Source organism: Bubalus bubalis, chromosome 2 (genome assembly GCF_019923935.1).
Source record: "Bubalus bubalis isolate 160015118507 breed Murrah chromosome 2, NDDB_SH_1, whole genome shotgun sequence".
Taxonomy (NCBI): domain Eukaryota; kingdom Metazoa; phylum Chordata; class Mammalia; order Artiodactyla; family Bovidae; genus Bubalus; species Bubalus bubalis.
The window spans coordinates 58,158,167-58,173,624 of record NC_059158.1 but is presented as its reverse complement, the minus strand read 5'-3'; the positions used below and the strand labels follow the sequence as shown (position 1 = coordinate 58,173,624).

Genomic DNA, 15,458 nt, shown 5'->3' with positions numbered 1-15,458 from the left:
TTTGCATGATGTACTCTGCATATAAGTTAAATAAGCAAGGTGACAATATACAGCCTTGATGTACTCCTTTCCCAATTTGGAGCCAGTCTGTTGTTCCATGTCCGGTTCTAACTGTTGCTTATTGACCTGCATACAGATTTCCCAGGAGGCAGATTAGGTGGTCTGGTACTCCCATCTCTTTCAGAATTTTCCACAGTTTGTTGTGATCTACACAGTCAAAAGCTTTGGCATAATCATTAAAGCAGAAGTAGATGTTTTTCTGGAATTCTCTTGCTTTTTCAATAATCCAACAGATGTTGGCAATTTGATCTTTGGTTCCTCTGCCTTTTCTAAATCTAGCTTGAACATCTGGAAGTTCACAGTTCACACAATGTTGAAGCCTACCTTGGAGAATTTTGAGCATTACTTTGCTAGTGTGTAAGATGAGTGCATTTGTGCAGTAGTTTAAGCATTCTTTGGCATTGCCTGTCTTTTAGATTGGAATGAAAACTGACCTTTTAAAGTCGTGTGGCCACTTCCGAGTTTTCCAAATTTGCTGGCATATTGAGTGCAGCCTTTAACAGCATCATCTTTTAGGATCTGAAATAGCTCATCTGGAATTCCATCACCTCCACTAGCTTTGTTCATGATTACTTTGCCAAGAAAGGCCCATCTAGTCAAAGCTATGGTTTTTCCAGTAGTCATGTACGGATATGAGAGTTGGATCATAAAGAAAGCTGAGTGCTGAAGAACTGATGCTTTTGAACTGTGAAGTTGGAGAAGACTCTTGAGAGTCCCTTGGACTGCAAGGAGATCAAACCAGTCAATCCTAAAGGAAATCAACCCTGAATATTCACTGGAGGGACTGATGCTGAAGCTGAGCCTGCAATACGTTGACTACCTGATGCAAAGAACTGGCTCCAGGGAAAGCAGGAAGAGAAGGGGATGACAGAGGATGAAATGGTTAGACGGCATCACCGACTCAATGGACAGGAGTTTGAGCAAGCTCCAGGAGTTGGTGATGGACAGGGAAGTCTGGCGTGATGCAGTCTACGCGGTCACAGAGAGTCGGACACAACAGGGTGACTAAACTGAGCAGTCAGGCTAATTGAGTTCATTTCTGTCACTAAGTATATAAAAGACTAAATAAAGCATGTTGACTACATTTTAATAACTCATTCTATGCAGCTTTTGTCTTCATTCCATTTTCAAAGCTCTCAGCAGAGCACACATACCAATGGCGTTGTTCAGAATATATTCCTCTCGGAAAAAATCTTGAAGCATTTTCTGGTTTGTATTTCTAGCTTCTGAAAGTGCTAAAATATGAGAAAAGAAAAAAAAAGGATTACAAATATAAAAAAGTGTTTTCCAGTCAATACAGTCAGATAAATTCAAAATACTGTGACAGAAAGTACCAAAGGGAAAGTCTAGAATCATTTCTTAAGGTTCTGAGGTCACCCATACCACAGACATCTTATAGTCAGCCCCAAATCCATAGTCCAATGTCAAAACTTCAAGGCAAAAATTCTTATTTAGAACAACTTACAAGGTGCTATAAATTTTAAGTTATATATTGGTACCAAATACATATTATTTTGACTATTTTCTATAGCACCTGAATAAACATTTGCTGTATACATGTTTTCTTTGACAACATATCTTAACACAAATACATTATACAGGGAATTCCCTGGCAGTCCAGTGGTTAGGACCCACACTTCCACTGCAGGGGGCACAGTCCCTGGTGGTGGAACTAAGATCCCACAAGCTGTGCAGCATGGCCAAAAAAAAGTACATTATATGCATACACACAAATAAATGCACACATGTGGGCATGCACACACAGAGTTCTATATATTCTAACTAGTTAAATACGTCTGTCATATTCATTTCATGGAACATTTGCTGAGCATCTACTAGGTACCATGCGCTATTTTCAGTGCTTTTATAAGACAGCTGCCTGGAGTTCAGACTAGTAAGACAGACTATTAAAATATACTCCCTGTGCCATGCCCACTCTAAGGTTGGGATGCGACAGAAATGGAAGCAGAAGAGATAATGATTAAAAGAAGGCTTTCCAGAAGAGAGACATCTGAGCCAAATGTGAACAATAGGTAAGGGTTTCCTAGAAAATGATGGCAGTGGGGGGCTGGGGGCTCTGAGTAGACAAAGGAGTATCTACAATGGCAAACAGGCGAGAAAAAATAAAATCATGAAATAAGTAAAGAAAAAGAAGTAGTTTTAAAAGACTAAAGGAGAATGGTAAAAGGTGAGGCTCGAGAGGTAAATGAGATAGTAATATTCTTATTATATTTTCATGGATATTAATAAATAAGGATGTTAAAATCAATGGTTTCATTTCTGTTGCAATTTTCTGTTATCCAGAGTTCACACCCACTACACTCTTACTATGGTCAATGTCAAAACTGCCGTCAAAACTCTCTTCCATATACTACCAAGTGCATATGCTTTTCCTGTCTTTAAGTCCTATGAAAATTACCTGCTGCTGCTAAGTTGCTTCAGTCGTGTCCGACTCTGTGTGACCCCATAGCCGGCAGCCCACCAGGCTCCTCTGTCCCTGGGATTCTCCAGGCAAGAACACTGGAGTGGGCTGCCATTTCCTTCTCCAACGCACGCATGCATTCGAAGTCGCTTCAGTTGTGTGCAACTCTGTGCAACCCTATGGACAGCAGCCCACCAGGCTCCTCTGTCCACAGGATTCTCTAGGCAAGAATACTGGAGTGGGTTGCCATTTCCTTCTCCATGAAAATTACCTACTAAAATATAAACTAAATATATATACATGTTTCTTCTTTTATGAGAAACAGCTGCATAAAAATTGGTGACTATTAGATTTTTAGACAAACTTCAGAACTGATAAAGCTTTCTTCAAAATGTTCTAACCAAATATTGACTTCTTCTCCTGTTTTTTTTTTTTTAAAAGATTGGGAACTCCCTGATGGTCCAGTGATTAGGAGTCAGAGTTCACTGTCATGGCCCAGGTCCAATCCCTGGTCAGGGAACTACCCACAGGCCATGCAGTGCAGCCAAATTAATTAATTAATCGTTAAAAGTGAAATTAAAAAGATAAAAATTTTTAAAAAGGTTTGCTATTGAGCCTCATTCTGAGGCTTTCACTGATAAAATCCCTAAAACTCTTATCTATTATCTTTTTTCATTTCTTACCAATTCTAAAAGAAAAGGAGTACAAATTGCATTGCTGGTGAAATAAATCTCTTTTACTTCAGAAATCCTCTGAGATTGTCTTCTAATCTTATTCTAATCAATTATTAATAGTTCCATATAAATTAAATGATGTTTTAGTAATATCATTAAAACATTTTTTTTCAGAGTGCTCACTTACTGTCTCGGACTATGATGTTTAAAGAAACCAAATTTCTTGGAATTGAGATCTGTTACTTAATACATGTAAATGAGAATAATTCTAGAATTTGTAAATGTATTTTCCAAACAGCAATATAAAATTAAAACTCATACGCACAAATAGAAGATGCTGAAATCAACACATAAGGCTCTGCTCATTTGTAAACTGACAGGATCAAAGGCCCAACTCTAGAGCAAACGTTAATTCTAGGCTGAAAAACAGTGTTTTAAAAATATTTCAGTTGTAGGCAAAACAATAAATTCAAAAACAATTCAGTTAACAAGTCAGTCTAGGGCTTCTCTGATGGCTCAGACAGTAAAGAATCTGCCTACAGTGTAGGAGAGACCTAGGCTCTATCCCTGGGTCAGGAAGATCCCCTGGAGAAGGGAATGGCTACCCACGCCAGTATTCTTGCCTGGAGACTTCTACAGACAGAGGAGCCTGGTGGGCTACAGTCCACAGGGTCACAAAGAGTCAGACATGACTGAGCAACTAACACTTTCACTATGCAAAGGGCATCAGTTTGATCTCTGGTCTGGGAAGATCGCATATGCAGTGGGACAACTAAGCCAGTGCGCTCTAGGGCCCAAGAACCGCAATTACTGAGCCCATGTGCAGCAACTACTGAAGCCCACATGCCCTAGCGCTCACGCTCTGCAAGAGAAGCCACCACAAGAAGGAGCCCAAGCACCACAACTAGAGTAGACCCCGCTCACCGCAACTGGAGAAAGCCCACAGCAAGAAAGACCCAGCACAGCCAAACCCGTCTAAGCAGCTGAAAATTTCAAAGTGAGATTTTAAGATTCAGTTCCTTTAATAAATATTCGAAATTATGTCCTGAATCGAGCTTGTTTCTTTCTATTCCAAATGTAATGGTTTACATAAAATTATAAATTCAGCAAACAGAATAACCCTAACATCGTCTTAACACAATACAAAAAAATCAAATATAAAAAATAAAACACTAAAAAAAAAATTCCAGGAGCCTACAAACTCAACATTTCTTCTCTCTTTTGTCCTTTAACTGTTAAATGTGTACAGACTGACGTAAATAATTAGCAAGATAAGGAAAATTAACCTTTTTTACTATCTCAACGTGTGTATTTAAACATAAAAACATTGATAATATAAACAGTATAAATACTATATTAAGTGCATTCTTGCTTTGGGATCATGAACAGTGGGAAAGCACAGACAAAGTCATAGATATATGTAAGAGTACGTTATATCTGGAGAATGGCAAGTACTCAACATAGCCAGATTGTCAGGCCTATGAGTGTTTAGGGAGAGGAAGCCAAGTTAGAACCTGGAAGCATTTCTGGTAAACCGCCTAAACAAAGGGCTTCCCAGGTGGCTCAGTGGTAAAGAATCTGCCTTCCAATGCAGGAGATGTGGGTTCAGTCCCTGGGTGGGGAAGATCCCCTGGAGGAGGGCATGGCAATCCAATCCAGTATTCTTGCCTGGAGAATCCCACGGACAGAGGAGCCTGGTGAGCTACAGTCCATGGGGTCGCAAAGAGTCAGACACAACTGAGCGACTGAGCATGCATGCATGCATACCTGTGATAAACTGAGCTGCTTAATAACAGCTATTCAAAAATAAAAAGTCAATTCACATACCATAAATTAGACATTTTGTTCAAGATGATTAGGGGAAATAAAGTATTTAGGTGAAAGGGAGCAATGTTTTTACCTCTGATATCACCTCCAGCACAGAAAGCCTTTCCACCAGCTCCCTTTATGATGATCAGGAAAGTTTTCGGATCTTGTTCCCACTTCTAGTCAAATGTAAAAGAAGATGGTATAAGCATATTATAAATACAAACTCATGACCTGTGGCTGATTCACATTGAGGTTTGAGGGTTTTTCTGCTTTACAGAAAAAAATTCTGTAAAGCAATTATTCATCAATTAAAAAAATAAATTACAAAAATGAATGAGATATATCCATATACACATAAACACATATGTGTATATATAGACATATATGGATATATGCAAAGCATAAGCTTTATAAAGCATATCCAGAAGAATGGATTCTAACTTCATTTTCTTTTCTGACATAAATTAGAAGCTATTCCAAAGTTGCTAAATGAGTACATTTTGTGATCCGTATTTGATAATGACAACTTTGATACCAAGGTGAAAAAAATATGGGCCTAATAATGTTATGTTACATAAGCTTATAAATCTGATAAACAAATCAGCCCAGAGATTGCAGATAAACAGCAGTAATCTTTCTACTGTGGTGATAAAGGCTCTGTCCTACTGACAAATTTGTAAATAACAGAGTGGAAACACTTTTCCTGATCAAATCCGGAAGTGTTCTGGGGTTGGTAAGGACAGCTAATAAATAAGCAGGATGAAAGAATCAAGAGCCAATGGATATTGAAAAGGCTAGAACAATGGACTAAATAAAAAATTAGTTTACCAGAGTCAGAAGAATTAACCGGGGTTCCATGAATTCTACACTAGAGAATAAAAATATACAAGATAAAGAAGAGATGTACCTGGGAAGAGGTGGTTGTCCAACAGGTTAATGCAATACTGGATTACATTAATGGAAATATGGTATTCTAACATGGAAGTTTCTACTTTTCTTCCCCTTTAACCTGGAACACCTGGTTTATTCCTCTATATCACACTTAAGTACATATTATAAGGTGGCCCAAACAGATAAAGAATGGAAGACTCATCAAATGAAGAATTAAGGAACTGGTGAGCAGGGGAGAACTCATCTTTAACCCCTATGTGGCCAAGTGTATCAGGTATACTATTTCACTTCATCTTTACAACAATTCTATGAATTACCATCCCTGTTTCACAGCTGAGGAAAATGGAACACAGAAAGAGTAACATTTCCAATCTATACAGTTAATAAATAGAATTTTAAAATTTCAAACCCAGGTAGTGTGACTAAGTCATGTTTTTCCACTACACCATGCAGTTTTCTTAGAATAGGAAAGCTTAAGGCCTTCTCCAAGAAAAGGCTGGACAAGTACTTCAAAAACAGTCATCTTCCAACCAAAAAAGCTGTCATGTCTAGCAGACTATATGTGTATACTCATGACCCAAGAGGCAGAGCCAATATTACTGGTCAAAAGGTTGGAAAAAGGAAGAGCGGCAGAATGTAAGAAGAAACTTGTGGTGTGCTTAGTCGCTCAGTCATGTCTCTTTGTGACCCCATGGAGTGTAGTCTACCAGGCTCTTCTGTCCATGGAGACGCTCCAGGCAAGAATACTGGAGTGGGTTGCCATGCCCTCCTCCAGGGGATCTTCCCAGCCCAGGGATCGAACTCAGGTCTTCCGCATTGCAGGCGGATTCTTCACCATCTGAGCCACCACAACCTGGAGCCATGCTAAAGTGGAATGGAGTGTCTTATGCAGCAATGAACTCCCCGTCACTAGGGATGCTCCAGGACAACCACTGAGAAAAGAACTGAGGACTCCAGAAGCAACGGGGCTTGGGCACTGCGCCGATACACTGAAGCGATTCTGTGGGAGAAAACACTAGGAAAGTTCTATAAAGACACACTTTTAAAAGGATCCATATGACTGCTTTAAGGAAATGACAAACCTTCAGCTGTGGGTAAATCTGCCGAATCATACCAAGACTCAGGGTATTCAGAAACCTGGGTCTGTTTAGTGTTATCACTCCTGCACAACCTTTTCTTTCCAACAGGACTTCTGCTGCTGCATCTGTGTGATTAGACATTTTCTGTGTAAACAAAGAATAACTTTAGGATAAAATTCATTAAGTTTTTGTCACAAGTCAACATCAACATCACACATTAAATGCACATCTTTCATACAATGTTAAGAGCAGTTAATCAAACGGACATCTTGGTACATCTGACAAAGTGTCCTAAAGTTCTTTACAGAGTGTAGATAAACAATTCCAAAAAAGATATATATCTCTTAAATCTCTTAATTTTGTGAATTGATTAGAACCCAGTCCTAAAATTTCTTAGACTATGAAATACTCTTAAATCTTTATTACTGTATACCAAGCAATATGTTACTACTACTACTACTAAGTCACTTCAGTCGTGTCCAACTCTGTGAGACCCCATAGACGGCAGCCCACCAGGCTCCCCCGTCCCTGGGATTCTCCAGGCAAGAACACTGGAGTGGGTTGCCATTTCCTTCTCCAATGCGTGAAAGTGAAAAGAGAAAGGGAAGTCGCTCAGTCGTGTCCGACTCTTCGCGACCCCATGGACTGCAGCCTACCAGGCTCCTCTGTCCATGGGATTTTCCAGGCAAGTGTACTGGAGTGGGGTGCCACTGCCTTCTCTGAAGCAATATGTTAGGTACTTGGAAATCAAAGATGAACACAGAGGGCAAGTAATTCTGACTATAGTAGCTACCAACAGCTTGGAAAAAAGAAAAAACAGTGATATTTGAGCTGGGCCTTGATGTACTCTAGGAAAAAAAGGAGTGAAAATCCTGGAGAGTAGCACATTGCTAAAACATGAACAATGACTATCTGGAAATATTAAGTTGTTAAACAGGAGTGGAATAAAGGCTGCTTAAGAAAATGACAGGAAAGTGGGCAGAAAAGGTGCTTTAAGGCCAGATTATAAAATGGGATTACAAAATCATATTCAGTAGTAGTGAAGAACATGCCTAATACAGAAGTTCTTAGGGCCCCACCCAGGCTTCCCAGGCAGTTCAGTGGTGAAGAATCCATCTGCCAATGCAGGAGACTCGGGTTCGATCCCTGGATTGGGACGATTCCCTGGAGGAGGAAATGGCAATCCACTCCAGTATTCTTGCCTGGGAAATCCCATAGACAGAGGAGCCTGATGGGCTATATATAGTCCATGGGGTCATAAAGAGTCAGACACGACCAAGTGACTAAGCAACAAGAAGGGCCTCACACACCACGCTGCGTGAGGCAAGTGGCACATCTTGGGGTGGTGTATTTTGCTCCCCTTCAATACTCAGTGGTTCTACTTCCTTGATTAAACCCTCACTCAGACAAAAAAAAAGATGATAGACCCAAAAAGTTGCAGTTTTCAGATACCTACATCATTCTAAATTTTAAAATAATACAGATAAAAGTTTCATATTATACAACATGCTACATACAAGTATTAATAAACTTTCATCTCTCTTCACACTAAATTTCTTTTTTTACTTAAACCAAGTCAGACTTGCCAGTCAAAAAAAAAAAAGTTTCACTGAACAACAACATAAATTACCACCTAATACCAAAGACAATCTTAAGACTGTTATTTGGTTTCAGCTCAGAGATGCTGAGACTGAAAAGATGCACCTCCTGACCTTCTAACAAGAAAAAAGGGTGAAGAGACTGCAAATTAACGGCTTTTGATGAACTCAATCAGATACAGGAGGTCAGAGGGCAAACAGTCCCATAATAAAGTCTGGAGAGAGAGGTGCCTTCCGGGAGGTGCAGGACCAGTATATTTGCTTACCTCAGGCAGAAGCCCTAAGGCAGATTAACTAGAATGTTTAATGACTTGCTAGAGGTCAAGTCACCGACTCAATGGACATGAGCTTGAGCAAGCTCCAGGAGTTGGTAATGGACAGGGAACCCTGGCATGCTGCAGTCCACGGGGTTGCAAAGAGTCGGATACGACTGAGCAACTGAACTGAACTGAGAGGTCAAGCGTGGACAATTGATAGTATGAAGTTCTTGGTGGGGGGTGGGGAGGTCACAATCATAGGGGAGGTCCTACTCTTGCTGGCTTTTCCTCCTGGAAACCAATCAGGTTCTCCCAGGGAAGACTAGAGAAAGCTCCCCCATGTGGTGGTGGCTGGGGGAGGGAAACATCAGGCACAGCTAAATCCCTTCCCCTTATCTTACAAACAGAGCAAAAGGCTAAGTCTGCAGGAGAGAGAGAAAGGACTTCAAAACCGTGTTCCAGGGGAGCCCTTCCACAGTGGGGAAATAGGATGGAGGTTTACAAAATAAGAACCTTAATCCAAAGGGAGAAGCATTTCAAAATCACAGCCTCCTGACCTTAGTGTTTACCACCCAGAGTTGGAGAAAAGGAACAGAAGTCAAAGGAAAAGTGAGGGAAAGGCAGCCCATCCCCAGAGAAGGGACAGGAGCACTTATAAGGACCACACACTTGGTCTATGACTCACAGTGCTTTCCAAACATTAATGATTAATGGGCTACAACATTAAAAGCGTGATGCACAAAAGAATATACTGATAAAAAGAACCGATAAAAAGATACTTCACAAAGTACTGCAGTTTCAGCTTCAGCATCAGTCCTTCCAATGAATATTCAGGACCGATTTCCTTTAGGATGGACTGGCTGCATCTCCTTGCAGTCCAAGGGACTCTCAAGAGTCTTCTCCAACTTCACAGTTCAAAAGCATCAATTCTTTGGCACTCAGCTTTCTTTATAGTCCAACTCTCACATCCATACATGACTTCTGGAAAAACCACAGCTTTGACTAGACGGATCTTTGTCAGCAAAGTAATATCTCTGCTTTTTAATATGCTGCTAGGTTGGTCATAGCTTTTCTTTCAAGGAGCAAGTGTCTTTTAATTTCATGGATATAGTCATTATCTGCAGTGATTTTGGAGCCCCAAAAATAGTCTGTCACTGTTTCCATTGTTTTCCCATCTATTTGTCATGAAGTGATGGGACCGGATGCCATGGTCTTAGTTTTTTGAATGTTGAGTTTTAAGCCAGCTTTTTCACTCTCTTTCACTTTCATCAAGATGCTCTTTAGTTCCTTTTTGTTTTCTGCCATAAGGGTGGTGTCATCTGCATATCTGAGGTTATTGATATTTCTCCCAGCAATCTTGATCCCAGTCTGTGCTTCATCCAGCCTGGCATTTTGCATGATATACTCTGTATATAAGTTAAATAAGCAGGGTGACAATATACAGCCTTGATGTACTCCTCTTGCAATTTGGAACCAGTCTGTTGTTCCATGTCCAGTTCTAACTGTTGCTTCTTGACCTGCATACAGATTTCTCAAGAGGCAGGTCAGGTGGTCTGCTATTCCCTTCTCTTGAAGAATTTTCCACAGTTTGTTGAGATCCACACAGTCAAAGGCTTTGGCATAGTCAATAAAGCAAAGGAGATGTTTTTCTGGAATTCTCTTGCTTTTTCGATGATCCAACAGATGTTGGCAATTTGATCTTTGGTTCCTCTGCCTTTTCTAAATCCAGCTTGAACATCTGGAAGTTCATGGTTCACATACTGTTGAAGCCTGGCTTGGAGAATGTTGAGCATTACTTTACTAGCGTGTGAGATGAGTGCAATTGTGTGGTAGTTTGAGCATTCTTTGGCATTGCCTGTCTTTGGGATTGGAATGAAAACTGACCTTTTCCAGTTCTGTGGCCCCTGCTGGGTTTTCCAAATTTGCTGGCATATTGAGTGCAGCACTTTCACAGCATCGTCTTTTAGGATTTGAAAGAGCTAACTGGAATTCCACACCTCCACAAGCTTTGTTTGTTGATGCTTCCTAAGGCCCACTTGACTTCACATTCCAGGATGTCTGGCTCTAGTTGAGTGATCATACCGTCATGGTTGTCTGAGTCATTAAGATCTTTTTTGTATAGTTCTTCTGTGTATTCTTGCCACCTCTTTTCAATATCTTCTGCTTCTATTAGGTCCATACCATTCCTGAGAAAGACTAGAGATCTCTTCAAGAAAATTAGAGATACCAAGGGAACATTTCTTGCAAAGCTGTTTAGGGATACTAACTGCTGCAACTAAGAGTTCACAAGCTGCAACTAAAAATCTGGCATGCCACAGTGAAGATCAAAGAGCCTGTGGACCACGGCTTAAGACCCCATGCAGCCAAAAAACAATGGAATAAATATTTTTTTAAAAAATCAATGGGAGAGATGAGATGATCTCACCCACAGAAGAATTTAAATAATTCATGGAAATCCCCCTTCCAGAAGGTAAAGCGTAGCCCCCCTCACCTTCTGAGTGTGGGCTGAACTTACTGACATGCTTCCAAAACACAGAGTAGAAAAGGGAAGAAAACGGTAACTTCAGAGAGCAGCGAAAGTTGCTCAGTTGCGTCCGACTCTTTGTGATCCCATGGACTGTACAGTCCGTGGAATTCAGGCTAGAATACTGGAGGGGGTAGCCTTTCCCTTCTCCAGAGGATCTTCCCAACCCAGGGATCGAACCCAGGTCTTCCACTTTGCAGGCGGATTCTTTACCAGCTGAGCCACCAAGGAAGCCCAAGAATACTGGAATGGGTAGCCTATCCCTTCTCCAGCGGATCTTCCTGACCCAGGAATTGAACCGGGGTCTCCGGCATTGCAGGTGGATTCTTTAGCAGCTGAGCTACTGACAAATACCATGTTCACTACCAGCTGTCATAAGGATGTCATGCACTCCCTGAGGCATATGTCAAAACCCTCAGATAGTCCCTGATATGTGATGAGAAGGGGGCTTTCCTTTGTAATATTCTTTCCAAAAACTTTTAACTGTAGTCTAGTTATTAAAAAACAAACAGCAACAATAGATGCAAGCCAAGATTGGAGACTATTCTACAGGCTACCAGACAGTGTTCCTCCTAATTGCCATGGTCTGTGATTGGGCTGGGGCAAGTAAAGCTGGCTAGATAACAGAGTTTGTATTTGCTGTGAGAAAAACTGAAGAAAAGGTAAAGTGTCCCACTGGGACAGACAGTAGCTTGGTTACAGCATGCTACAGACTGGCAGGTTCCCCCAAACTCTGCACCACTGTCTTGCAATGCAACTCACTGCATATGAACTCATTCATTTGGGCCTTTTGCCACCCCATGGGGCTTGGGGGGCAAGGGGAACCGGAACTAACCTAAAGCTCAACGCTGCTCGCTGGGTCACTAATAATGATGTTCTCTATCTCTATCAAGAGTTTCATATCTTTTCCCAGCATCCATGGAACTCTAACAGGCTAACTACCAGTTACCAGACTAAAACCTAACCCAAACTCTGTTATCTAGCCAGCTTTACTTGCCCCAGCCCAATCACAGACTCCTCCTTCCCTTCAAAAGTAACAACTGCCTTGGTTTTTACGAGAAACACAAAATATACATCCATAAACGTCATCTGTTCATTTTTTAAAAGTGGGTGTATCTTTTGAGTCTTAAAATCTCAGGTTCAGAGATTTTAAAATCTCCATCCCTTTGTTTTCTCTACAGTTTGTTGTGGTGGAGGGAGAAGAGCATTTAACCTATAATATTTCCTAGTATGCATTTTGCCAATTGCACACTCATGCTACCCACTTATTTTTAACAGTTGTTCATTCTTGATTATGGTTTAGTCAGTCCCCTAATGACCAGCACTGTGTCTAATTTTTTACTATTGCTATTACAGTGATGTAGGAATATCTTTAAACAAGGACTTTCCAGCACTTAGGTGAAGTATTTTTTGCAGGACATTTACAAAGACGGTCAAACTTTGAACGAAGAATATTACAAAATCTTCTGTTAAAAGCCACAAGAATGATAAAATTATTAAAGGATCCTTTTTCCTATCTGAAAAGTTCATGGCCTTCTTAAAACCTGAAAACAACTATTGATGCATTAATCATAAACATTCATGCAAAAGGGAAGAAGGGGAAAAGATGAAGTCCTCAGTATTAGTGTCTTTTATGTATATGTTGCTAAATGCTAAATGCTAAGGCACTTCAGTCGTGTCTGACTCTGTGTGACCCCATAGATGGGAGCCCACCAGGCTCCGCTGTCCCTGGGATTCTCCAGGCAAGAATACTGGAGTGGGTTGCCATTTCCTTCTCCAATGCATGAAAGAGAAAAGTGAAAGTGAAGTCGCCCAGTCGTGTCCGACTCTTAGCGACCCCATGGACTGCAGCCTACCAGGCTTCTCTGTCCATGGATTTTCCAGGCAAGAGTACTGGAGTGGGGTGCCTTATGTATATGTTAATACTGCAGAAAAAAGCTCTTTTCCAAAAATATCATTAACTTTTAGTTAAAACCTAGAAAAGGTTTATATGAAAAGAAATTTCTTATACTAAGAAAGATTACAGAGAAGGAGAGTCAGAAATGAAATCCACATACAACCCAAATCTGGGGCTGGGGAGGACGACAGCAGGGATAAGGAGAACATCCATTCAATGGAGAAATGAGAAGGAAACTTCTTAAAATGTATGGACACCATCAACACACAGTCCTACGCTGATCTGAGTGCGTAAAGCCTGTCAAAATAAAATCCCTGAGACAAAAATAACTTAGAATATCCTCTGCTGGAACGTGGAACTACTGTGGCAAAATCCTTAGTAGCAACATTTCCCAAAGTGTGCAAAAAGATGATTATTGCTGCTATGTGGAAGGAGAAAATGACCCATGGGCAAATAAGTTTGAGAAAAACTTAAACCAATATAAAGTTTAATTGCTATAAGATTTTCAGTCTTTAATATGCAAATACAATGTAAATTTTAAAATACAATGAGCAGATATTTCTCACTTGATTAAAGAACTTTTAAATTTTCATGGAAAAACTATCTCTTGGGACTCATATTTTACAGGTTACATTTTGGAAAACACTGTAGAGACTTCATAAACATTGAGAGAAACAAGCCTTTCCTTTGAGGAAGATAGAGTGCCTGACACTCAGCAGGTCTCCCACAAATGTTTAATAAGCTGAATGAATAATCCATCATTATATGGACACAGTCCTACTATAACACAACAAATCTCAAATTTCAACCACATACCTTTCACTATATATAATATCCTCCGGCAGTGAACTAAGTTGCACTCAAAGACATACCCAGGGAGATAGCCTACCTTTGCAGAATATGATTTATTTTGACATGTAATCAATTTCCAGCCAATATTGAAGAATGTAATTTAAGTTAATGTAACAAAATATGACACCAAAGCACATACAACTGGAAGCGTCAAAAAACATTGGCTAAAGGATTACTCAAGCTTCACTCAATCCTTCCTGCCTTCAAACTGCATCAGTAAATTCCTCCATATGGAAACAGTTTAGAGAATCTTTCAAACTGTCCTCAGCTGTGCTCTATTCTCTCACCTTTTGTGATATCATCTACTTCCCATCTTCAATTATTACGTCTAAGCAGCTGACTCAAACCTACAACTGTATCTTTCCTTTTCCAGAGCCCCAGCCCTTTATTCCAAATGCCTGCTACAATTACAGAAGTACCTACTCAGCACCCCAAACTCAACTTGTTAGAAACCACATTTACCAAGAAATATCTCTGTGACCAATCTGTCTCTCCTCCTCCTGTTTCCTCTATCAGGTAATGGTAACACCATTTTTTCAGTTACACAAGCACACAATGCTCATGTTATCTTTGATTCCTAAATGTTCTCCTCCTCTCTCTGCCAACAACTTGAAGCAGTTACCAAATACTAGAGAAACTATTTCTAAAATGATTCTATCTATCCATTACATTCTATTCTCATTACTCTAGCCATACAGGAGTATTGTAACTTTCCTTTTTGGCAGACTTTCAGAATTTTTGCCAGATGGTTTATTTGTCACACTGCATTCAGAGAATTTTGCCAAAGCACAGTTCTACCTTGTTACTCCCATGCAGAAATGTTCCATGACTCAGGCCATTAATTTCAAAAACATCCAAATTACATGACCTGGCCTTCAAGTCTCTCCACATGTGATTCCAGGTAAATTCTCCAGCCCACAGCACTCCTTACCAAGGATACATAGAAAGCCCTGAGTGTAATCTCCACTCTCCTATCGCACAGTTCTTTGCACAGGAATAAATATATTGTGTAACAGAAAGAAAACAGATTTTGGAGTCAGATGACCTCAAACATTAGTTTCGCCACTCACGACAATACACCCTCAGACAAGCTCATCTCAGAACCTCAATTTCTGCGTTTGTAATAGAAATCACCTTATGATAGAGAACAGAATCATCTCTTAGTGTTACTCTGTGAGCTCCCACCACTTCCCATCTCTACCCTCTTGAAACCCTAACCACGCTTCAAGGCTCAGATCAAATAAATGGTTTCTCTCCAGTAAGCTTTCACTGGATATAAAGCCAATATCAGTCTATCCCATTTTTGTTCACACCTCTAATTCATCTGGCCTTTTTACAATACATTATTAGTACATATTTCTACCTCTTTCATTAGATTATTCGTTTCTGAAGCCA

The 15,458-nt window shown here is 40.2% G+C and overlaps 1 protein-coding gene across 13 annotated transcripts in view; it reads right to left on the bottom strand.

Moving 5' to 3' along the window:
* The window catches only part of HIBCH (3-hydroxyisobutyryl-CoA hydrolase), a 116,224-nt gene that overhangs the window by 80,351 nt on the left and 20,415 nt on the right, over positions 1-15,458 (bottom strand). For all 13 annotated transcript variants that reach the window (XM_044932475.1, XM_044932470.1, XM_044932472.1 and 10 more), the window contains exons 3-5: positions 6,939-7,079; positions 5,057-5,141; positions 1,215-1,295 (exon numbers count right to left, since the gene is read on the bottom strand). In XM_044932475.1, coding sequence (XP_044788410.1) covers positions 1,215-1,295; positions 5,057-5,141; positions 6,939-7,079 — 307 coding nt within the window. The remainder of the gene's footprint in view (positions 1-1,214; positions 1,296-5,056; positions 5,142-6,938; positions 7,080-15,458) is intronic.